General features: G+C 47.0%; 1 protein-coding gene across 1 annotated transcript; it reads right to left on the bottom strand.

The window, feature by feature from the left end:
- Positions 1 to 4,233: 4,233 nt before the first annotated feature.
- Positions 4,234 to 24,166, bottom strand: WNT9B (Wnt family member 9B). The gene is made up of 4 exons (XM_051640095.1): positions 24,018 to 24,166; positions 11,830 to 12,086; positions 5,577 to 5,842; positions 4,234 to 4,720 (listed from the first exon to the last, which is right to left on the bottom strand). Exons 1-4 carry the CDS (start codon positions 24,164 to 24,166, stop codon positions 4,244 to 4,246), a joined length of 1,149 nt encoding a protein of 382 aa, XP_051496055.1. The 3' UTR covers positions 4,234 to 4,243.
- Positions 24,167 to 24,784: the final 618 nt, after the last annotated feature.

Genomic DNA, 24,784 nt, shown 5'->3' with positions numbered 1-24,784 from the left:
TAGCACATTGTAGGATGTGCAGCATAATTAAAAAGCTCTCTCACAGACTAAGTGGAGGCCCAGGTCTTCACATCCCACATCTCCAGGAGGTGGCAGAAGAGCTTTGCTCAAGATGATGCTTGGTCTTGATTCTTGAATAAAATAAAATTCAAGCCTAAGAATAATTAATGCCAAATAGACCCAAGTTTTGCCTGCTGCTCACACAAAGACTCCCATTGCTGCTGGTTGAACTAAATCCCATTTCTGAATATCAACCCAATTTTCTTCACATTTAGGTGGCAAAACAGCCCCGGTTAAATGAAGGATTAGACAACAACAAACTACATGCCTTGAACAAACCTTTTAACTCCATTATTCACAGGACGATTTGTAAAAGTCTTAGTATTGAAGCATCCTAAAAGGAGTGATATCAACATTGCCTTGAAAAAAAAAATGGACATTAGGAAAAAGTTATTTCCTGTGAGGGTGGTGAGAGCCTGGCCCAGGTTGCCCAGGGAAGCTGTGGCTGCCCCATCCCTGGCAGTGTTGAAGGGCAGGTTGGATGGGGCTTGGAGCAGCCTGGGCCGGTGGGAGGTGTCCCTGCCCATGCAGGGGGTTGGATCTAAATGAACTTTGAGGTCCCTCCAACCATTCCATGATTCTGTGATTCTCTTATATTTTTCGAGTGCTGCAAAGCAGTATCTAATTCTGCCTTAAATGTGTTTTCTTTCCCAGAAAGAGTGCCAAAAGACCAATTCAGTCCAAAATACCCACACAGAAGGGGCTTGATCTTTTAGGCTAAATGAAGGTATCCAGTCCCCATGCCACAAACATGTCCTTCAGTTCTCAGAACATCATCTGCAAAGGACACAACTAAACAAAGTTGTAAGTTCTGCTAGTCAGATCATATTTCTCTCTGCCCAAATAGTCATCTTGTAGTCTTGTTTTTGAGCAAGTTGTGCAGAGCACATCACACACCTCTGACATGCATTCACCTACTGCTCAAAGCACTGCAACGTTTGGAGCCAGAGACACAGAACCACAGAATGTCAGGGGTTGGAAGGGACCTCTGAAAATCATCAAGTCCAACCCCCCTGCCAGAGCAGGACCCAAACTAGGGCAGGGCACTCAGAAAGGCATCCAGACAGGTCTTGAAAATCTCCAGAGAAGGAGACTCCACAACCTCTCTGGGCAGCCTGTCCCAGGGCTCTGTCACCCTCACAGGAAAGAAGTTTTTCCTCATGTTCAGGTGGAACTTCCTGGGCTCCAGTTGGAATCCATTGCCCCTCGTCCTGTCCCAGGGCACAAGTGACAAGAGCTTGTCCTGCCTTCTTGATGCCCTCATGTATTGATAGACATTAATTAGATCCCCCCTCCGTCTTCTCCTCTAGACTGAAAAGCCCCAGATCTTTCAGCCTTTCCTCATCAGGCAGATGTTCCAGTCCTTTCATCATCCTTGTAGCCTCCCTTGGACTCTCTCCAGTCGATCTCTGTCCCTCTGGAACTGGGGAGCCCAGAACTGGACACAACACTCCAAGTGAGGTCTCACCAGGGCTGAGCAGAGGGACAGGAGAACCTCCCTCGATCTGCTGGACACACTCCTCCCAGTGCACCCCAAGATACCATTGGCCTTCTTGGCCACCAGGGCACATTGTTGTCCCATGGAGAACTTGTTGTCCACCAGGACCCCAGGGTCCTTCTCCATGGAGCTGCTCTCTAGCAGATCAGATCCTAACCTGTACTGGTGCATTTTATTGTTCCTTCCCCTTATATTATGAAACCAACACTTTTTGCTATGCAGAAGCCAGACTGGTCTCTGGGATGGGAGACCTAGCCTGACAATTTCAAATGCTCTTGACAGGAAAATGAAAGGTGTTAGTAACATTTCCATCCACACTCACTGCACAGCAGGACCAGGTCATTGGAGAAGACTAAAAGGCTTACCTAGATGTCTGGCTTTCTGTGTTTTATTCCTCTCTTTTCTATAGGAATAGTGCAGAAGAGTGAGTTTGAGCAGGACAAAAAGAGTGGTATGTCTGCCTTTGCTTCCCAAAGCCACGTTTCCCCTTCCTCCCACCAAGCACCGGTCCCTGTTTCAATACGAATGGTCCATGCATGGGTGTGGGACCCCCAAATAACCTTCCTGTCATGTGTTTCTCCAGTCCTATCCAATGCTGAACAAGCCAGGAGGTCAAGGTGGTGGGAGCCTTGGGATCAGTAGTGCAGAGCAGAGCTAGTTGCTTTGTTACCTCACCAATTTTAACTCATTGGTACTTTTTTTTGTTGAGTGCTTAACATTGAGACTCGTGAGAAGATTTCAACTCCCAAAAAGATTAAAAGCAACATGTAAATAACAGTCTACTCAATACTAATTTGGGGGGTATTTAGGAGGTAATAAAAAAATAAATAAGGCCAATTAACCCAATTTGCAGTATTATGTCTGTCATAAGCATTTTAATTCATTTCAAGTCAGTTTGACCCAGAAAAAGGATAAAAAGGAATAAGCAAGTTAAAAAACCTGTAGTTTGCCAAAGGGAAGGTGGCCTTTAAATGGCCAGTTAATGGCTAGATCTGCTCTGAGACACTTATCTCCCATCCTTTTATGAAGTAGAAATAAAAAATAGTTGTAAAAAGCAGAGGGCAACAAGGCTAAGGAAAGAGAGTGTGAGTTCAAAACGTGTAAATTGAGGGCGGAGCTGCCTGAACTCAGGACATCCACACTGAAGAGCTGGAGCACACAGGTCTGATCTCACAGCTCGTTAGGAGAGCTTGGTCACACTGAAAGCTAGTCCAGAGCAGCATCAGTCCATGTAAACCACCCAAACCCTCATCTTCATCCATTACATTGCCAATGAATTTAGGGATTTAAGTGTTCTCCTTAGCACCAGCCCATCTCCACCCCAGCATCCCTCCTGCTGGTTCTTGGCCGCTTCCAAGAGTGCGCAAATACAGCAGCTTTGTTGTCTCGGGGACTCTCCAGAGCTGCCACAGAATGGAGCAGAGTGAGTGGGGCAGGCAGGTGTGCTGCTGGGTTGAGTTCCCAGACAGGACCCTCAGTCCTCTGTGTGTGTCTGATGGCAGCTCAGGGATGGCCTCCCTGCCAGTCCCAAGTCTGCCCTCTAAGACACAACCAGAGAAACAAAGAAGGTGTTTTCTCTTGTGCTTAACTAAAAAAAACATTACTGTGGGCTGTGCTCTTTCCGCCAGGACACTTTCTCTCATGCCAGATGCCAGCAGTGATGAGATAGATCTAACTTCTCAGTGCAGATTGTCGCTTGTGAATCGTAGTTTTTTAAGATGCCCCAGTTCCTGTGGTCTTCCAGAAATATCACAGGGCAGACCTGTGGGAGGTGATGCACCTCAGGCACCAGGGCAAAGACATACATAATATAAGAAGGTGATTGATAGTTTGATTGGGGAGAGGGGGAAAGAGAGATGCATAATTGGTACCATCACCCTGGATCCACCACCATAAAACAACTCCCTGGGAGGCCACGTGTTGCAGAGGGGTAATTTCACAGCCCTCAGCTGAGCTCCTGTGGCACATGCACTGGAACAGAGGCAATTCCAGGTCTTCTGTGTGCAGCAAGGTTAAAAAGTGGTTAAAATGCACCTGGAGTCGAACATCCAAACTGGGAGATGACGGACACGGGCTCTATTTGCATGTTAACTGGTATTTCTGAGGCACAGTTCTTGCATCAAGGTGAGACTACTCAACAGCCTGTCTTTGAGCTCAAGGCAAGATGGGTTCAACCATCTCCCATAGGACAGCACTGAAAAGCCCTTGCTGCCAGAGTCCTTCCTTGGTTCAGGAACGCAGCTGTCCCTGCCACAGCAGGACCCAGTCTCTGGTACTTGCCTCCCCAGTCCCTCAACTCTCTTCTCACCAGGAACCAGGGCACAAGCCCTCAGTGTGTCAGTGTCACCACCCAAACACATTTACAGAAGTGCACGTAAGGGATGGAGGAGAGGGATATTCCTGCAGACGAGAGTACAAGTTTGAGCTCAACAGAGATTTTTTTTACTACTTCCATGTTTCTGCTGTCCCCACACTGTCCCCCACCTTCCTGACACCTGACAAAACCGCTGGTGTTCACCCCTCACACAGGGGCTCTCTCCAGATCCCAGGATCTCAACATTGAGCTAATAGGAGCACTGGACATTTTTGGTGCTTGCCTTTGCCCTCATCCCACAGCAGTCATGTATCCCTCTCCCCACAGCTCTCTTGTACTCCAGGACTTGTCTTGACCCCCTAGCACCGACTTCACTGCTTGCAGCTGTAGACCACCTCTTCCTGCATACACTGCTGGCACTCAACATAGCAACACCACTGCACCTGGCAGTGGCAAGAGAAGGTCACCAGCCGGCTCTGGGTGTTATAGCCTCGTCCACAGCACATGCTGTCGCAGTTGCCCTCCCTCGAGCAGGTCCTCCCAGCAGTTCCGAAGGAGTATTTGCTGGGACGACAGAAACTGGGGGAGTCTTCCACGTAGACAAGGTCAGTGGAGCGGGGTGCAGCGGGGTGCTTGGGGGAATGGCTGTGCCTCTGTGGGCCAGCCAGCTCTGAGTGTCCCACAGCATCATTGGAGGTGCTGAAGACCTTGACGGCGTCATCGTAGCGCAGCTTCAGCAGTCGCCCAATCTCATGGAAAGGTGAAAGCTGCTTCCAGCACGTCCGGACGGCGCATGAGCCAGAGACACCGTGGCACTTACATGTGGTTTTGAGACCGTTTTTCACAGCCTGATGAGGAAGAGAAGTGGTAGTCATTATCTGCTGGGACCATGAGCCTAATTCTGGACAGAGGTAACACCTCAGATTACAGACAGTCTGGAAGTACTTCAGGCTTATTGTTATTATTCCCATTTTATAGACAAAATATGAGGAATAAAACCCTAAGGCTGCAGAATTGACTGGTGAGCCAGAGAGTAGAAAGCCTGAATGAGAATAATCCGCTGAATATAGAATAAATTCTTACTAAGCCTATTTGGAACAGGAGTAGTAGCCAACCATGCAACTGAGTATCTCCAGCTCAGTGGATGTCCTTTGAAATATGCAAATCAATACAGTGGCCTAATCAAACAAGTAACTGGACTCAGTAAATGGAAAGTAATTAATTAATTCAGTTAAATAATCTGTAACATACAGGCCAAAATGCTTGATCTTGGGTCTCCTTGACCCAAACCTGTGACATGACTCGTTCCATAACAGGCTACAAGCAGACTCATAAGTTTTCTCAAGAGTGTCAACCATTGATCTGCTCCCCATGTCCCACCAGCTTTGAATCTCTAGCTGTTCTCTAAACTGTGGCCATGGTCTAACCCAGTGAGTTTTACAGCTGTCACTGTGCTGCACATTGCAGCGACTCAGCATCTGACACCACTGGAGGACACAGGACACTACTCTGCCAAACTTGCAGCTCCTCACACCAGAGGTCAGAGGAAGTCCCAGGGAGCTCTCGGTGCCATAAGGTCACAACACACAGGTCTGGTTTGTGAGTCAGGGTAGTGAATACCCCTCTTAGCCTCTGTCGAGGATGGATTAGAAGACTTGCACTGAGTCCTAACTTCCTTCTAGGCCTGCTGCTGCGTCTCCTCACCTTGATGCCAACGTTGGTATTGTGGATGTCCACCTTGGCCCGCAGGTCCTTGCCGATCCTCTTCTGACCCAAGAATTTTTTGAGGAACTTGGTGCTGTACTTGAGGTTGTCTCCACACACACCCCATTGCCAAGCCTTGCGGTTCTCCAGGCCCGGGGAGTCGTCGCAGGTGCAGCGCTCCATGCGCCCAGCGCTGCACGCCCTGGCCAGGGAGTGGGTCAGAGCTGCAGAGGACATGGCATAGAGGAAGGCAGTTTCCTTAAAACCTGCACAGGAGAAGGATTAGGAGAGGGTAGGAGCTAAAAAGGCAAAATAAGGTCTTCACCCACCTCTCTGGCTGTCACAGAATCACAGAATGTTTGGAGTTGGAAGGGACCTTAAAGATCATCAAGTTCCAACTCCCCTGCATGGGCAGGGACACCTCCCACTAGAACAGGCTGCTCAGGGCCCCATCCAACCTGCCCTTGAACACCTCCAGGGATGGAGCCCCCACAACATCTCTGGGCAGCCTGTTCCAGTGTCTCACCACCCTTACACTGAAGAATTTACACCTGATCTCCATCCTAAGTCTCTCTTCTTTCAGCTTAAAACCATTACCCCTCATCCTCTCACTGCAAGCCCCTGTAAAAAGTCCCTCCACATCTTTCCTGTAGGCCCTTCAGGTACTGGAAGGCCACTATGAGGTCCCCAAGGACATCTTGGGTGAGAAGGATGGACTTTGCCACACCTGGGTGGACTTTCTGACTTCCCTGTGAATTGTCTGCTCCCACTGACTGAGCTTGGTGCTCTCTGGAGTTATTCTTCTTCCTAACGAGGATTCCCAGCTTGGCTGTGTGTGCCCTGAGGTGTGTGACTGTGACACACCATGATGTCTTAACTGAGAAAGGAAGTACAGACTGAATAGAAACTTAGTCTGAAGACACGGGAACAGACAGGGACAGGTATGTTGTGATGGCACCCATGAGCTCCACAGAAGTTCCAGAAAACTCTGATTGACACAAACATGACCTTCCATATCAGAAGGAAACAAATCCATAAAAATGGAGAAGACAACCTCAGAGACCTGAAGTAGTCTTGCAGTTGGCCCTACTTGGAGAATAGGTTGGAAGGGACCTCTAGAAATCACTCAGTCCAACCTCAAATCAAATTTTGTTGCCTCAAAGAATTTCCGTCCAACTGTAATAATATATCAGACCACTGCCTGCTGAGGTCTGGGTAAGATCACCATAAATCTGACCAGAGAACAGGACAAAGTTCTTCTGATAGCTATCAGTGAGAAAAAGAAAAAACTGACTAAACATAACATGGTGGAGATGTTGCATTAGCAACTTCAAGACAGACTTCATAGGAGCTTGCTGGAATTCCAAAGTTTTAGATGAAAGATCTATCAACAGCATGGACATGGATGAGAGAGTCAAGAAAATGTGGAGGAGGTCAAAGAGATCAATCAACAAACTGCTTTCTACCTCACAATCCTATCTGTTGTATCACTGGGATAATTAATTCGCAACTTCTGGTTCGTGATGCTCTAGAACATCTCTGAGAGTGCTGGAAGAATAACAAAAAAAATGTCTCCAAATCCATCAAAAGTTTTGTTAAGTTGTATATGGGATACATCAGTACAGATTATGAGTAGCAACAGAAGACTCACACATTTTCAAACAGTGGTTAACCCAAAAGGAGCTGAGAGGATAAGATTCACTGAAGACCCTAAAACTGAAAAATAATTCCAGAAGCTAATCTCCAAATGCTTATCCTGCTTATCCCAGCAGGATATTGTCCCAAACCTGTCTGATATATTGATACCAGAAGAGAGGAAAGCATGTTAGAAACACTTTCCCATGCCATATAAAGCCAGCAGTACCAGTCAGCTCCACATACCCTGCTAAATCTGACTTCGTGGTCCGCACTGACCACACTGACTTTGTGACTACCACACTGCTTCTGCTATTTCTGAGCAGTGATGGTTGGGTTTCCTCTGTGGCACTCCACGTAAGCATTGGCCAGATTTCAACCCACTTGAAATCAGAGACCATTGCTTGTGGTCAGGCCACTGCAGACAGCAGGAACTGAAGATAATGAACATACTTTCATATTGTCTCCTTCTCCCCACTCCCACCTCCTTTTATGGCAAAGGTTCAGTGTCACCAGGCTGCCAAAAGCTTGTCTGAAAAGTCCAAGGTGATTCCTTTTACTTTTTCATAAGGGAACTCATTATGGTTTAACTGTTTAATTAAAAAATCAAGTGAGTAAAGGAAAAACTGAATGGTCCTTTAGCCCTTCTGGAATAACAATAAGCAACAGAGCAGTTGTTGAAGCTGGATTTTGAGCAGGTCATACACAAATGAGCAATCAGCTCCAAAGATCATGATTTCAGACCTAAATAGAGGTTATTCCATGTGCCCTGGCTATCTATCCTCCCACTATACCAATGGAGCTTTGTCCCCACAGCCAGCAGAGCCTGGAGCCCATACCCAGGCTGACAGGGCCTGGTTCAGGGATGAGTCGCTCTCCTGATCCCACTGACTGGATTGCAAGTGACTGTGATGAATTCCTAGACATTCGGTGCAAAGGAGAACATCTAAATGCAGATGTCTTTGCTGGCAGTTCAATCGCAAACATCCAGCTCAGAACTGAATTTCAAGATGCTGAAGCAAGACAGCTTCTCTGGTAGGACCTTGAACATGTCCAAGTCTTCCCCTGAGCTCTCTAGAATTGCTTCTCTAGCTCAGCAGCCCATAAATACAGAAAGATGTCTGCTGCAATGGCAAGGCACTGCTCTGTGGTGTGGTGTGCTCCAGACCACAAGACAAACTATTATAGGAGTTTGGCCATATGGTGATTCTGCCAAAGGAAAGATGCTCCAGGGCATTTTTTAATGCTACAATAAAGACAGTGTGAGCCTTTCAGAGCACGTAGAAAAGACATTTCTGTGGGGAAAACCCCAAATGAAAAACAAAGAGACAAACATTAAAAGGGCAGATCAAAAAGCTATGGAATTGCAGGAAGATTTAGGATGAAAGGACTTCTCAAGGCCTTTGGTACAACCTCCTGCTCGAAGTAGGGCTAACTCCAATAAAGTTGCTGAGGGCTTTGTCCAGCTGAGTTCTTAAAATTTCCAATTATGGGAATCCTGCATCTCTGAGAAAAGTTCCTGGGTTGTATCCCTCCTAGATTCCTCATGACATCAATAAAACCACTGCTCGAAGGCCAAAGAATCTGACCAAGTTGAAGTAAAGAGTTGAACTGATGGAAGGAAGGATTGCAGAGTGCTCATTTCTCAAGGACTATTTGGAGCGCCTGGATCTGAGCTGTGTCTGCTATAGATATTTATTTTCCCCAGATCACCATGTTGTTTGAAATGAAATACCTCTTACCTGACCTCCAGTAGCATTTGGCTGCCTCTGTGGCACCACCTGGGCACCATAACATCAACATTGCACTTCAAACATTTTATAAAGACAACAACTGCCACCATGCAGCAAGGTGGCTTGAAATGTCTGTTCAGAACCATTTTAAATCTATTGTGTTGTGGATGGTTAAATAAGTGGAGAGGGAATGCAGGTTTTTGCATGGATAACTGAGGAGAGGTAGCCACCAAAATTGACTGCAATAGTCATAGAAGGATTGTAGCCTGTGCAAAAGGAGTTTTGCAGCTGTACCCAGAGGAGTGTCAATGTAAAACAACCAGTGGTGCAGATTGTGAAAATAAATCTGGCATTTCAAAAACCAGAAAGCCCTTGGCATATTTTTTTACTTGCTAAAAGTATGTAAATAGAGGACTGAAGATGGTGGTGTCTGTAGGAGCAGGAAAAGCTCCCAATCAGTCACTGCAGTTTTTCAGTTGTCACTGCAGATTAGCTGTGGCTTTTCACCTGTTACAGGAATGAACCACCTCACTGGGACATGTTCCTTTTTTCTTCTCTTGCACTCAAAAGACCATTAAAGATAGTTTAAAAGGTTGAGGGGTTTTTTTACAGTTTCCCTAGGATCATGGAGACAGCGAATGATTCAATGACTTCTAAAACTCTTGGGTCAAAGGAGCATAGTCCATTGTCTGACCAACAATTCCCAAGACATCAAGAAAACAGCAGCAGGAATATGTGAGAAACAGATCAAAAGTGGCAGCTGAAACTGTTCATGTTCTTTGTGAAAGAAAGAAACCCGTTCACAAGTTAAAGGAGAATGAGAACCAAAAATTGCTTCCAGCCAACTGTCCTCTCATGTAGGAGATGCAGACAGCATACTTTTCTGTATTAAATCATCATTTGATCCTTAAGATTGGGTAATAAAAGTTTTCAAACACTTATCCTCATCTGCCAAAACAGGTTTTAAATTACAGGTGATATTTTATTTTGTCAGTCAGGAGTCTGTGGAAATGTTGAGGCATGCACCCACAAGATAATGAAATGGTTTGCAGCTATTTGAAGATCAGGATTATTCAATTGTCATTTTCAAGTTCTTTGAGGTTGATGAACATACAGATGTCAGAAAGTAATTCAAAATTATCATGAAGAGCTTCTTCCCCACTGGGTTAAAAAACTGACAATAGAGCCTTGCAATGACGTAAATCCAATCCTGTATGTGCTGGTATATTGACTTAGTATTTATTTTAATAAAATTTTATAATTTTAAGTGGAAATGCTAAAAAGTTTCAATCCCAGTGCTAATTAAAATTAATAGTTTGGTTTCATCAAAGTTAATACTGGTTTATTCAGCCCCATTTTTTGTAAAGAAAAAAAGTATTCACTTAGTAAACATTATTGAAGGACTGAAACTCACTAACACTGGAGACTAAAATTTAGGAAATGTTGATAAACATTATAGAAGGGCTGAAACTCAGTAACAAGCTGGTCAGGCATGGTTTGGATGAGGACAGACTTGGCAGAGTATATATGCATGCTCTGGGAACTTGTAATAAGGAATTGTTTCAGGGTTTGTCTACATTCTATTTTTCTCAAACTCTTAGAATTGAAAGGATTAATTATTCTTTTTCCTACTTCAAATACAGAATTTACAGAACATTTTCTTCCTCTAAAGCCTTTGTGAAACAGAAGCCGGTGGTTCTTCTGTCCACCGTGTCTGAACTTCTGCAGAAACTTCAAATATATGTGGAAGGGTCTTAGGAGATAATTAAACATGCACTGAAATGCCCTAATGCTGATAAATAGGTTTTTCAAACAGTTGATTAGGATCAAATTCTGCATCTGAGAACAACAGAGATTTACAAAAAAAAATATCCAAAGAGCTGAAGGGAGTCATTTCTTGAAATGTCTCCTGACCTAAAGAGCTAACCCTTGTTTTTCTCAGCATCACCCCCAGTTGCCAGCCAAGGCAGACAGCCTAAGAAATTCTGGTCTGGGATAAAAATCCACAAACCTAGGGTGTGAACCTCCTTCTACTTTTCAGTCCATGATAAACCACCCAGGAAAGATGAGGATAAGGCATATTTTGTGGCAACAGGGCCCAAATCACACAGATCTCATTGCTGGCCAGAGCAGATCTCTGCCCTCCCTGGTCACTGCCCAGTGCCCTTCCACAGAACCACATAATCGTTCTGGTTGGGAAAGACCTTTAAGATCATTAAATCCAACCATTGTCAACCCAAGTCAACCTTCGCTTGACTAGAGATGCATATTCCAAGGGTCGTGGCACCAAGTGAGATCTTGTAGTGGAATGAAACAGAGCATTAACCAAACTCTGACTTCAAATAGCTAACTGCTTGTAGGGTGTAAATCTCTCATCTGGGCCTACTGCTCGTGAGTTGTAAAAGCCTTTTGAGTGAGCTGGTCTGTAGATTTAGGGAAGAAATACAAGGGTCCTTGAAGAAGAAAGAAACCATCCAACTGTGACTAGGGATACCTGCTGTAAGCAGTTCTACTGTGGAGTCAGCAGAGATAAATGGGAAAAGAGACAGAATCGGCCAAAGGTTCCTGTGAGGAAGACTCAAGGATGAAGAAAATGACCCCCAGGAGACCCTAATGGACTTAACACGTATGTGATAATGGGTGGACACTTATGTAAGTGATTTATTGGGAAAGTAATGAATATGTAAATTGTTTCTTAGAAATATTACACATAATTAAGTATCAGCTGTATATATATCTCTCACCTTGCCCTGTGAGGGGCACAGATTTTAGAGGAGATGTCACCTGTGCGTCCAGCACCGTGAATAAAAGTACCGACTGAACAGTCCTTAGACTGCTGGGTGGACTTTATTTGTTTCAAGTGGAAACCAAAGACTACCTTGTACCTCGCTTCAGCAGGCTGGTCCGTCCCTCCAGGCTGCAGTTCCAGCGCTCACTGCGGAACTGGAACTGGCACTCCAGCACCCCCAGCCGGATGGCATCCCGCAGGGTCTCTGCCAGGCCCGGCTCCCGCCGGCAAAGCCTCTTCTGTCTGCGGGACAGCTTCAGCAGGTCACACTGCTTGATGTGGACCTTCCCTTGGGCAGGGTTTGCGGAAGGTCCCAGGGATGGGAAGTGGGTCAGAGCTTCTTTGCCAGTCAAGCTGAAAGGAAGCAGAAGTGGAGAGTTATGGAAGATGGAAATTGTGGAATCATAGAATCTTGGAATCATAGAATGGTTGAGGTTGGAATGGACTTTGAAGACCATCAGGTTCCAACCTCCCAGCCGTGAGAAGGAAAACCTCCCACCAGACCAGGCTGCACAAGCCTCATCCAACCTGGCCTTGAACACCCCCAGAGAGGTGGCTTCCACAACCTTCCTGGGCAACCTGTTGCAGTGCCTTCCTACCTTCATGGTGAAGAATTTCCTCCTAATATCTAACCTAAATCTCCCCTCTTTCATTTTAAAGCCCTCATACTATCACTACACTCTCAGGTGAAAAGTCCCTCCCCAGCTTTCCTGGAGCCTCTTCAGGCACTGCAAGGTGCTCTAAGGTCTTCCTGGAGCCTTCTCTTCTTCAGGCTCCCTCAGCCTGAATCCAGAGCAGAGCTGCTCCAGCCCTTGGATCATCCTCCTGGCCCTTCTCTGGACCCTCTCCAACAGCTCCATGTCTCTCCTGTGCTGAGGGCACCAGAACTGGACACAGCACTCCAGGTGGGGTCTCACCAGAGCAGAGCAGAAGGGCAGAACCACCTCTCTGGCCCTGCTGGCCACACTTCTTGTGATGCAGCCCAGGACACAATCGCCACTCTGGGCTCCTGCACTCACTGGTGGCTCATGTCCAGCTTCTCATCTCCTCCCACACCCAACTCCTTCTCCTCAGGGCTGCTCTCCAGCCATTCTTCCCCAGCCTGGATTTCTGCCTGGGGTTGCGCCAACCCAGGTGCAGGACCTTGCACTTGGCCTTGTTTAACTTGGCCTTGCTCAGAAGAAGAAAATTAAGAAGAGAAAAGGTGGTCAGAGGGAAAGATATTCAGAAAGATCAGGGTACTTCACCCGGAGATTAATTAATACAGATGTATTAGATCTAGTGCCCTATCGCCACCACACACCAACGCAGAGTAGCAGACCAATGTTGTGGGGAGAAAGAAGAAACGTGTTTGTCACCAGCAACCTCGAGTGGGAAGTTTGCTTGACTCTATGAAGAGCACATGATCACACCCCTCCAGTTTTGCTTCTGACACACCCAGAGGTTTGTTTTACTCAGTGGTGCTGCAGGTCACTATAGACCACAGCTCTGAGCTAAGTGTCTACATTAACCGTGTCCTTTCAGGGCTGCCCTACCACTGGCCAGGAAAGACCAATAGGAAATCATTAACAACAACCACCTCTCTAGAGCAAGCACAACATTTTCTTGCAGAAAAAAATACAGGGAAGATCAACTAAAAATGCATTGCCAAATTGAGCTTATTTGTGATTTAGCTGAAAAATCACCAGTTTTGGAGACAAACGGTTTCACTTTTCATGGCAAGTCAATATTTTCCTTGCAAAATTGATCACCCTCCATATCTTTAGGATGCTTGAAAACACAGAGAAATTATTGTCTGTTTATGGCAAATTTGAGGGCTGCAAACAAACAGGGCAGGGCTGTGCATTTGCCAATCTGGAGTGCCACTCCTGATACCAAAATGGTAAGCATTAACACCCCCACTCTAAAAAATACCAGAACCATAGAGATCAATGACAACCTCCTAAATCTTGACACTGAGACACGTATCATCCCCAAAATGAACATTTTCAAATTATGCCTCCCTTCCCCCAAGCCTTGTTTTCTTTGCGAGTCCACAGGTAAATAAATGAACATGGACAAAGAGAAGAGTCAGTTCATGTTCCTCTCCTCCAGTCAGACAAACTGGGCTATGCTGCTCCACAAAGTGAGTGTGGGAGCCAGAGGAGCAAAGCTGTGCAGAGAGGGATGCAATCAGGAGCAATCTCTTAAGCACATCCACAAAAACTCCCTGGCTGCTGGTGCCCCACTAGCAGAGCAGGGACTCCCACCTTCCCTGCGCAGTTCAGCGCTTGAGCAAACCCAGCCTGATGGAGATGGACACCAGTTAGTAGGCTCGTAGAAAGCCAAGCAAGCCATTCCTCATAGCAGTGTGGGAAGGGAGATTCTTCACCTCTGTCCCATTATCAGGATCCTCACAGAAGCCTGACTCTTCTGCAGATAAATTCACTGAGCAGGTCTGACTGGTCATGCTTCCAGGTAGATGTTTCTGCACAGCAAATGCCGGTTGGTGCTGGCAGAGAAAGAAGAGGAAGGTCTGTGCTAGTGAACATGGCAAATGTCTATTGAGAAGAGGAAAGTTTGTGCCAGAGGACACAAGTGACCCCATTGTTTATCACACCCCAGTTCACAAGTAGAGAATTTTAAGCGATGGAAGTGACCAAACTGAAAACTTAACGTGGCTCCACAAAAGGCAGGTATTTCTAACACTCAACTGGTCAAGTAAGGCCATAATCTTGTAAGAGACAGAATCTTCATTCTGGAAGGAAAGCCAAGCACTGCAGCTGCAGTTTTAGCACTCCACATATTCTATAGATGCCTATTTCAGAGCTGATTGTCTCAGTCTCTGTAGTCAATGCACCCTATCCAGGCACAGCTCAGCAATTCTGCTGGTCCTTCTCACAGAATCACATCAAGGCTGGAAAAGACCTTTAAGATCATCAGGTCCAGCCTATGACCTGACACCACATCAGCCAGACCATGGCACTAACTGCCACATCCAGCCTTTCCTTGAACACCTCCAGGGATGGTGCCTCCACCACTTCCCTGGGCAATCCATTCCAATGTCTGATCACCCTCTCCATGAGGAAGTGCTTCCTAATATCCAGCCTCTCACAGTATCCCACCACCTCCAGATGCACTCACATGTTACTTTAATGAACTAACACATGGAAATTATCCAGAGACATGCAAATTAACCAAGAACCAAGGAATAATTGTATAATACAGCATAATAATAATAATTGAATAATACAGCAAGTATTAAACTTTAGAAACCAAGTGGGTGAGAACAATCTTTTCATCCTGTGGTCATTGCTGAACTGTGGGACAGAAACACAAGATGTTCCAGTGAGAGCCAAGAGATAAAGAGGCAACCTGGAAAGAGAGACAGATATTTGGGGTGAGTTCAGCTCAAAAAAACTGGAATTAACCCAGCATCAGAGAGCGATTCAGACTGCACAGATCAAAGCTCCATCTGGCACCAAACACTGCAGAGAGGGCAACTGGTGCACAAAGTGCATGGCAGTCCAGACCTGGAGGAACTGTTGTGAGGACACAAGGTTGGCTCGAGTGAGTGAGACAAGAACATGAGGAGCCAACTTGACCACTTTGTCTGACTCACTGTGGTGCTTAAAAACTGATGCACGTGTCCATTGGAGTTATATTTCCCTGGGTGCATAAGCACATGTTCTGCACAAGCTCTGAAGCTCAAGAAGATCAAGATATACCAGCTCCAGCAGAGGCAGGGAGAGTCTTAGAGGTCAACAAAAGTCTGACTTTTTAGGGATGTTCAGACTGTATCTAATTCACAGAGACAATGTACACATTCCAACAGAACTATCACCCATGCCAAGCACCTTAACTCCTAAAAAATCCCTTCTCAGAACAAAGAGAACTTCCCTCCTGCCAGTCTCCATCCTCATTTTAGTGTCCTCCATCCAGCTAAACCAGCATTCATCCCTTGACAGATATTTTTGAGACAGCAGTAGTAGCTTCAGTGACTATTTGGACTAGTCATCTCCTTCCCATGAAAGATCTGGTCAGTTCTCAGCGCTTCCTCTTCACAGAAGCTTCAGAAGCAGCAGGAGTTTTAGTGTAGAGGCTTGGTGGCTCTGTTTCCAAAGGCACCCAATGGTATGACCTCAAATGGGAAAAAAACAGAGAATTGCAAAGATAACTGCTCACTTTTTGTTCTTGCCTTTATACATGCTCATCCCAAGGGGCTAAAATCCATTAATCCCTTCTCCTGAAGAAAAGAGACAGCAGCTAGTCCTTCATTCTACTGGGGAACAGCAAAGCAAGACCCATAGGATGGAAGCTGAAGGCAGAAAAGGAGACCTCAAGCAGACACAATTTAACTGAGGGCTATTGAGCTCTCTCAGGTTTGTTAGGGGCTCAGATGAGTTTCCTCAAGCAGCAACTTTAAAGTCAAGACCATGCACTCTTCTGTAGCTCACTGGATGTCAAAGTACTCCCATCAGAGTGCTGAGTCAGGAAGGAAAACATGGGGCAAAAGCTATTGCTTAAAACTGCATGGGTCTAAAAGGGGGGAAAAGTGGCAAACTGATCTTCACATTTTGATAAGAGGTGTGATGATCTACACAGCCAGGAGAGAGCTGCACCAGGAGAGTTGTTGGAAACTCTAAGAACAGAGCAGAATTAGTGGGCATAGTTTAAATACAGAGCAGTGGAGAAAAGTCAACACAGCTTCTGCAGAAAGTAGTCATATCTCATCAACCTACTAGAGGTCTTTGCAGGAGTCATAGAACAGAAAGACCAAAGCTAAGCCAGATGCTACCATCTACCTGGACTTGTAAAGGTCACGGAGTTCCAGAATAGCTTGTGTATGAAGACAAATATATAGACTGGATATCTCCACAATTTCCACCAGGAGAAAAAGGAATACCAGGAGAATACAGGGTTGTAAAATCATGAGTGACCTGGAAGTGAGTAAAAAAGATTATTCCTACCTTTAACATACATGAGCCAGGGGAGTTACAGTAATTTATTAATCAATAGACTAAAAATAAGTGAAATAGAGTACAGAGGTTGCAGTTAAACTCACAGCCCTTCTGAACACAGGGCACATGCTACAGGATCCATGCATCCTTACAGAGCCATGGACAAAACAATTCCAAAGGGACCGTTAACGACAAAGATACTTTGACACAGGAAATTCCTGAGGGGCAGACTGGCAGGAACTGGAGGGTATTCTGAGACAATATCACTGTCTGCTGTCCTGTTCCTTGTCACACTTTTGCCTTCATGCTCATTATTACCCAGCTTAAATCCAGGTTGTGAAGCTACATGAACCTTTGGCCTGACCCAGGACAGTTGTACCTACAGCCTTGGACAGGGATTATCTCAAGGATGTCCTGTGACCTGCCAGCAGCCAATGACATTTGGGAGGAGGTGGTATTGCCATTCTCCAGACCTTGCAGGAAGTTGGATTTTAATATTAGTGGAAAACTCAAATAGGATGATGATAAGCACCACAAAACCTGACAAAAATTCTTCCCTGTGAGGGTGGTTGGACACTGAAACAGGTTGCCCAGAGGAGTTTTGGCTGCCCCATCCCTGGCAGTGTTGAATGGCAGATTGGATGGGGCTTGGAGCAGCCTGGGCTGGTGGGAGGTGTCCCTGCCCATGCAGAGGGGTTGGGACTAGATGATCTTTAAGGTCCGTTCCAACCCAAACCATGCTATGATTCTATGAAAACCAACCTTTCAAGAGTTTTATTCAATTTTCAGAGCAATCTCAATAGTGCTCAGCAACTACAGCCTGTGACCACACAAGTGCAAAGACACTGAGTTTAATTTGTCTTTTACACCATGGAAAGCAAAAGATTCATGGGAAAACACTTTCTAAAATTGGATCCAGCAACACTTTAAGTTCTGACAAAAGTAACACAGCATCCTACACAAGTAGCTGGTTGCACAAGCAAACTTACTTACTATTTGGTTTTGTTTGGGTTTTTTTGTAGAATTTCTAAAGGTGCAACACACGAAGTAGCTTGGTTTTCCTCTAGAAATGGAGGATGGAAATGCCCAGACAAATATAATTAATTGAGGAGTAAACAAAACAACCAGTAAATTGTTTAATCTAAGACATGTGACTAAAGCTATCAGGTATGTACCTATTACCTAAGACATGAATGTCAGCATGAAAAACTACACTGTTGTTGTAGGCTTCTACAGAGACAGGATTCACTGCATAATTTTAGATAGGTAGGCAGAGACATTAAAGGAGTTGTCCAAGGCTGAGCAGTTGACCAGTGGCACAGCTGGGAGCAAAAGACACTCTCAGAGTCCTAACAGACATAGCTAAGGTTACCCAGGTGAGTGAGGACTTGCAAGGTCTGATAACATTAACTATAACTGTGCTTTATTAGGGTGCAACTAACATAGGATCAGATCAAGATCACAGTACGAGAACATTCTTACAAGATTAAATATAAAATATGCAGATCTTTGCAGTCAGGCAAACCTCACATTACTTGTACATGATTTAGAGTTTATTATCTACAGATCATAAGGCCAAAAAAAAGGTAAACTCTGAATTAATGCACACCTGCTAGCAATCTGAAAGAACAATAAGGTTCTCAAACTTTTATTTGTCTCCTTTTCTGTCTAAGCACTTTCCTAAATTCATATATTTCCTTTAATCTTCTTCCAGCCACATTCCAGCTGCTCAAGAGACTTTTAATGAGAGCCTGTTCCTGTGCAATGCCCAATGTCCTCTGGATCTGAGAGGTCTGAAAAACCCCTAAAAATGTGCCTTTTCTACCTCTCCCAAGTAAGAAATAAAATCAAAGGGAACCATAACAATAATCCATATCTGATTTCACGGGTCTTTCATGTTCCACAGAAATATCTACACCCCACAGGTAGCTGCAACAAGCAGTCAGGAGAGGCTCAGACGATATGCGACAATGGCAGATCAAACCAAGGCCACAAAGGGTTCTCAGCTCTCCTCTCTCCCTGGCAGCTCAGTGGAAGAGAGTTTTAATCCTTTCAGAAGCAATAGTATTTAATCCTCGGTATTCATTCCTGGACAAAGGGATGGCCAGCAGCAGTGGAGCACTGTCTGAACTCCATGGGATGGTCACCCATGCTTGGAACCACCCGCTGTCCGCAGAGAAGGTGGCAGAAACCCCCAAGCCAGCATCTCAGGGTAAACTATTGAGCTCAACAGATTTTTATTTTCTCCATCAGAGTCATCATCTCAGATGCTCTGGCAGGTGTTTTTATACCTGTTATCCTCTGGGGTTTCTGTCAAGCTTTCTGCTCCTCACAAACAAAAAGAGTTTGAATTAAAAACCCAGGTGAGTTTCATGTGAGGTTATGAGTGGGAATCCATGGAAATGGGCTTCTCTGCTTCCTGCAAACCCTTGCTGGGAACAGCAACAGATGTGTCCAGATAGTTTCTCCAGAGAGAACAGTATATACAAATCTTAAACCAGAAGAGCTGGCTAGTTTGGGATGGGGGGTAGGTGTGACATACTGTGAGGATTTAGCCAGGAACCATTGCAGTTAGTGCCTATGTACTGGCTGAGTTGGGTCACTGTCACTGCGCTGGGTTCTTCATAGGATCCCAGACTGGTTTGGGTTGGAAAGGACCTCAAAGATGATCTGGTCCCAACCCCCCCACATGGGCAGGGACACCTCCCACCAGACCAGGTGGCTCCAAGCCCCATCCAACCTGCCCTTCAGCACTGCCAGGGATGGGGCAGCCACAGCTTCCCTGGGCAACCTGGGCCAGGGTCTCACCACCCTCACAGGGAAGAATTTCCTCCTAAGACCTCATCTCCATCTCCCTCTTTCAGCTCAAAACCATTCCCCCATGTCCTATCCTCCATGCCCTGTAAAAAGTCCCTCCCCAGCTTTCCTGGAGCCCCTTCAGGCACTGGAAGGTGCTCTAAGGTCTCCCTGGAGCCTTCTCTTCTCCTGGCTGAACAACCTCATCCTTCATCCTTATCTGCTCCAGGCTCCCACATTCTGCACATACTTGGTTCACAAACTTACACCTCTCAACGCAATCACATGAAATGTCTCCATGTGGCTCCTGGTTTCAGGGGCAGTGCACTCCCTGCTGCTGACCATCCAACCCAGGCCAGCCCTCCAGTCAGTTACAAGGGAGATCGAGCACTCTGGTCAGTCATCACACAGAAGATCAGATGCTCAGTCTAGCTCTGGACTGGCCTGTTCTCTGGAGTGTTATGAAGAACTTAACACCCAGTGGGAAGATTTTTTTAGAAAATACAATGCTCTGAGATACTGAGCAAAGAGAACGTAGGGACTGAAGACTAGCAAAAAGCATCCATGAGAAGCCTCACCTCTTTGATGCAACTGTAGTGCCACCTCATCTCTGCTGCGACAATCACTAGACTCCACCCACAGACTCCATCTTTCCAAGTCATTGCTGAATGTTTGCTCTCTCTCTTTCTGCTCCCTTTCTGCTAATATCCTCCTTTTAAGCATCCCATTATCCCCCCAAAAAAAGATTCTGTAGCCCTCCTGATAGACAGAATTTTGAAACTGTAAACAATGTGAGCATTTAATTTATCAGCTCAACAGGAAGAGGAACACCTTCAGCAATCTCTAGAGGAGCACTCAGAACTGAAGAGCAGAGTCCCAGTTTGCAGATTTGGTTCATTTGATTTATCAGGGAAAGGCTGCAGTAACAAACAGTCCCCAAATAAAATGTAAGAATGTGGACAGCTGGGCTAACTGGATGAAAACCAGCATTTATTTGACATCTCCAGAAGGACACAGGTACTTGTGTTTACCTTAAGATGTCATTTGACATATCATGATCTTTTCAAGCTTCAATAGACCTGCAAGTGACATGTTGTTTTTACTCTCTAAGGGTCCCCAAAAGATTATTTCATTATGAAACAAGCAACAGTTGTGCCACTGACTTTGGTAGGAGCAGAACTAGCAGTGAACACAGAGGACACAGGTAGGCTGAACCAAGAGGAGCCGTGAATTACAACAGCACATCATGGTGAAGCTGCAGAAATCTTGGTGCCTCTGCACATACCTCAGGAATTTCAGGATGACTTATAAAGAATCCCTCCAGCAGATCCAGCTGCCCACAGAGCACAGGGCAAACTGGCCCATGAATGGTGCAGCCTGCTCCCTGCTCTGTTGCTTCTGCCTACCGAACATCATCCTACCTGACGTGAGTTTCTCCTGAATTCTGCCCTAATTCTAAGAAGGCATCTTCTCAGCTCCTGTGGGGAGCTCTGCACCCACCAGCACCTCCCAAACTACTTTTCCCTTTGTGAAATGCAGCCCCTAAAAAGGCAACAGGAGGCTGAGAGCTTTTAGGGAGCTGTAGAGAGGAACTGTACATCCTGAAAGATAACTTACAGCATGAGGGAGGATTGAAGCAAAGGTGAACACAAAATAAGCATGAAGGCAATTTGGAGGTGTACGGAAGAGAAATGGCCACTCCTGGATTCCTGCACCTAATGAGCCAGGCAAGTCCAATGTAACCTGAACATCAGCTGGACCACTGTTCATGCAGAACTTGTTTTCTCATCCTCAGTTAAAAGCAGGCTGTAATTTACCCTGATCTGGACCCAGCACTAGCAGCTTGAGGTCTGTCCAAGCATAGTTGGTGCTCTGAGCCCAGCCAGCCAAACAACCCAGGTACTGGGACTGTGGTCCTCTGAGATCTGCCCTTAGCTGCAGTTTCTTCAGTCTCAGGCCACGTTCACTCTGCCAAGATCTATATATTTATTATTTTGTTATTTTATTTTTTTTTATTATTATTTATAAATTGCCATCTTTTCTGGGCCCTTGGACCATTTTTACTGGACTGCTCTGTACACTTCTTGCCTTACCTTTGTCATGATAGAGCCTAAATCAGCATTTTCTTTACCACTGCCAACCAGCAATACTTCCCCTTTGCCAAATCCACTGTACACACCAGAAAGGGCTCAGGTCCCCTTCTGCAGATAGCCAGGCAAAAGGCTCCTTCATTTTTTATTACATCTACACGAGTTTTTTCTCAATTAGATGTTTGGAAAGCAAAGATCTGGCTCATGTCTCTGCTAAGTCTCTTCTATTAGCAAAACTTAAAGGTAGATCACTGAACCAGGGTCTGAGGTCCCCTCCAATTCAGTAATTTTGATGTAAGATTATTCTTCCAAACTGAGACATATCAGACATGCACATCAGCATTTCTAAAAGACTCATGTTCCTCTGTAGTCTGTTAACTCCAAATTGTATGTGAAAACACCCATGTATCACCAGTCACTGAGTTCTCAGACTTCGGTTTCCTTCTTGTTCTCGTTCTTGTGACTTTTAAACTAAGAGGTGAGAAAATGCAGGACAGACCTGTGTCCAACCAGGAAAAAAGGGTTAAAAAGTGAAACTCCAGCCTCAGACCCTAAGATGTGCATCATCAAAAGGCAGCATTCTGTGCCCAGAAAGCAGCATGTACCAACCAGGCCATTGTCACAAAACAGAATCATTCAGGTTGCTTTAACAACCAGCCCCACCTGGAGTAATAAGCAGTAACTGCTTTGTGGGACTTGTCTGAAAGGGAAGAGCAAGCACCTTCACTTCCACAGAGCACAATGATGTCCACGTGTCCCTGTAACTGGGAAGACAAACACTGCAACCCAGCTCCTTTCTAGAGTGTGTGTCCATTCCATGAATGACCACGAAAGGTGGAAACATCCCCTGTCAGCACGTGCTTAGCAGGAGTTAAATGATACAAATAACAAAACCCAGGAAGCTTTCCACCAGAAATTAAATACCGGTTGTTGTCCCAGGTAAATGGTAACAAACCAGCAGACACTTGCAAGAGTAGAAGTGTCTGGCATCAATGGGAGGATCTGCGGAGAGGGACCCAGACCATCCACCAGTGGAAGTCAGCACAGATCTGTCCTGAGCTATGATCACTCACAGCAGTGTCTGAATGTAGTGATGTTTGTGTCTCTCCTCCATTCTCTGTGATATTTGCACCACCAGCTCTGGTTACCCTAAGAAAATCTGCCTGAGAAGCAACTTACTCAGAAAACAACCAAACCCAAACACTTCATGGGAAATTCTGCTTTGAGCTAACCTGGTAAAAACCCGTCTTCACCTTTAACCCAAGCAAAACGAAAGGTGAGGGGCATTCACACTCCCAGGGGCCATCAGCCCGGGCAATCCAGCCCAGTATCCTAGGCAGAAGCGTCAGCTCAGCCTCCCTGCAGCCTGGGCACTCCCTGGGGTGGTTCTCAGCCTCCCTCTCTCCCTGGAGCCCCGCAGCACCCCCAGGGCCCCCCACTCCTCTCTGCTGAGCCCCGGTTCCCTCCGCCATCCCCCTCCTCCCACATTTCTCCCTCCAGGGAAGCAGCCTCAAGAGATACATCAAAGGCAGCAACTCTCCGGGACTAATTCGCATCGTGAACAGAATCGGAGCAGGGACTGTCACACAGGCGGGCGTTCTCCCTCTTGCTCCCAGGTAACAGCATCTTCCCCCCACCCTGTTTCTCCGTCCTACTCTTGCACAGGTTGATCCTCCCCACGTCCCGTTTCTCCGGGGTGCCCAGGAGCAGGGCAGGGGCTCCTGCCCAGACCCCCACCCCTGGCTCTCTCTCCCACCCCTCTGCCCGGCCCGTCCCCGCGCTGTCAGGGCTGGGGGGATGCGCGGAGGGCTGCGGGGCCGGGACCCCCGCACCGGCCCGAGGGACGAGCAGCTCCGCGGAGCCTCAGCGCATCCTCCCAGCAAAGCATCCTTGAAGAGCCCGGGCTCCCTCCTCGGCTCCCCCCGCGCTCTCCCTCCCGCGCTCCCTCCGGGGGTCCCTGCGCGGAGGCGGCACCGGGGCCGAGTCTGACCCGAAGTAGGCGGCTGCGGGCGGCGGCGGCAGCAGGAGGAGGAGGAAGATGAGGAGGAAGGTGCGGAGGGTGCGGAGGGCGCAGCGCATGGTGCCGGGTCCGCAGCTCCCTGCGCGGCAGCCCCGCGCCGCGGCTCTTTAAGCGGAAGGCGGGGCAGCCCCTTCCCCCGTCCCGTCCCATCCCGTCCCATCCCATCCGTCCCATCCCGTCCCATCCAGTCCCGTCCCATCCCGTCCCATCCCGTCCCATCCCGTCCCACAGCCGCCGGCGGGGCCGTGGCCGAGAGCTCCGAGCACCCCCGGGACTCCCTGGGGACCCGCCGCCCCCCACCCGGGGCAGGTGGTCCCGGATCGCGTCCCACCGAGTCCCTCCATCCCTGGGGCGCTGCGGGCTCCAGAGCTCTGGCAGTTTCCGTGCACCGCTCCAGGATTCCCGACCGTGCCTCTGCAATAGTGACGGACTGTCCCACTCCCCGCCGTGCAGCCCGGGCTCGGGCAGCTGCTTGAGCAGGGACGTGAACTGGTGCAGCAGGGAGAAGCTGAAGAGGCACCTGCTGTGCCCGGGCACCCGGTGTTCACCCAGCACGTCCTTCAGCTCGGGCTCACTGCCAATGGACATGGCAGGTAGATCCCAACACATGGCCTGGAACGTGCTCCCACAGCACATAGAGCTAAACATGCATCGCACAAGCAGACACCTCATAGAAATGTTGATGGGAAGGATCCTTTGGACATCTCTAGAGCAACTTTCTGTCCTGAGCCAGGTTGTTGTTAAATCTAGTTAAGCATGACCATGACTTTGTCCAGCCCAGTCCTGTAAACCTCCAAGGATGGGAATCAGGACACCTCTCTGGTTACTTGTCCCAGGGCTGCACGACCCTCCAGGGGAAGGATTGCTTAAAGCCCAGCCTGGTCCTCCCAAGTGCAGCCACACAACCATTTGTAGAGGAGCTCAGCGACAAGTCCTCAGAACCAAATAACCACCAGTGGGACAGATGTCAGGAAGGTGCCACCCCCGAGCTCTGGAAACACTCCCATGAAATCACAGGACTATGGAGACACGTATGTGGCAGGGCTCTAGATGACCAGATAGCCATATTAAACCAATCTAACCAGGCAATAAATGAGAACAGCAGCTTGGCTGAGCTGGTGGTCCCAGGCTGCATTTCACACCCTCCTCCATCAGGTTGTGCACACGGGAAGTTTGCTTTGCCAGCAGCGTAGAGGTGTGTGCAAG

This window comes from Apus apus, chromosome 25, assembly GCF_020740795.1.
Source record: "Apus apus isolate bApuApu2 chromosome 25, bApuApu2.pri.cur, whole genome shotgun sequence".
NCBI classification, from domain to species: Eukaryota; Metazoa; Chordata; class Aves; order Apodiformes; family Apodidae; genus Apus; species Apus apus.
Note: the sequence above shows the minus strand (reverse complement) of the source record. Positions and strands in the feature narration are given on the sequence as shown.

Excerpts from the sequence above, each read along its gene's own strand:
- WNT9B (XM_051640095.1), bottom strand. The coding sequence starts at position 24,166 with ATGTCCATTGGCAGTGAGCCCGAGCTGAAGGACGTGCTGGGTGAACAC. Across the intron at positions 12,087-24,017 it reads CCCGGGCTGCACGGCGGGGA|CTTGACTGGCAAAGAAGCTC; the intron begins GTGGGACAGTCC and ends GCTTCCTTTCAG. Across the intron at positions 4,721-5,576 it reads ATACCAACGTTGGCATCAAG|GCTGTGAAAAACGGTCTCAA; the intron begins GTGAGGAGACGC and ends CTTCCTCATCAG.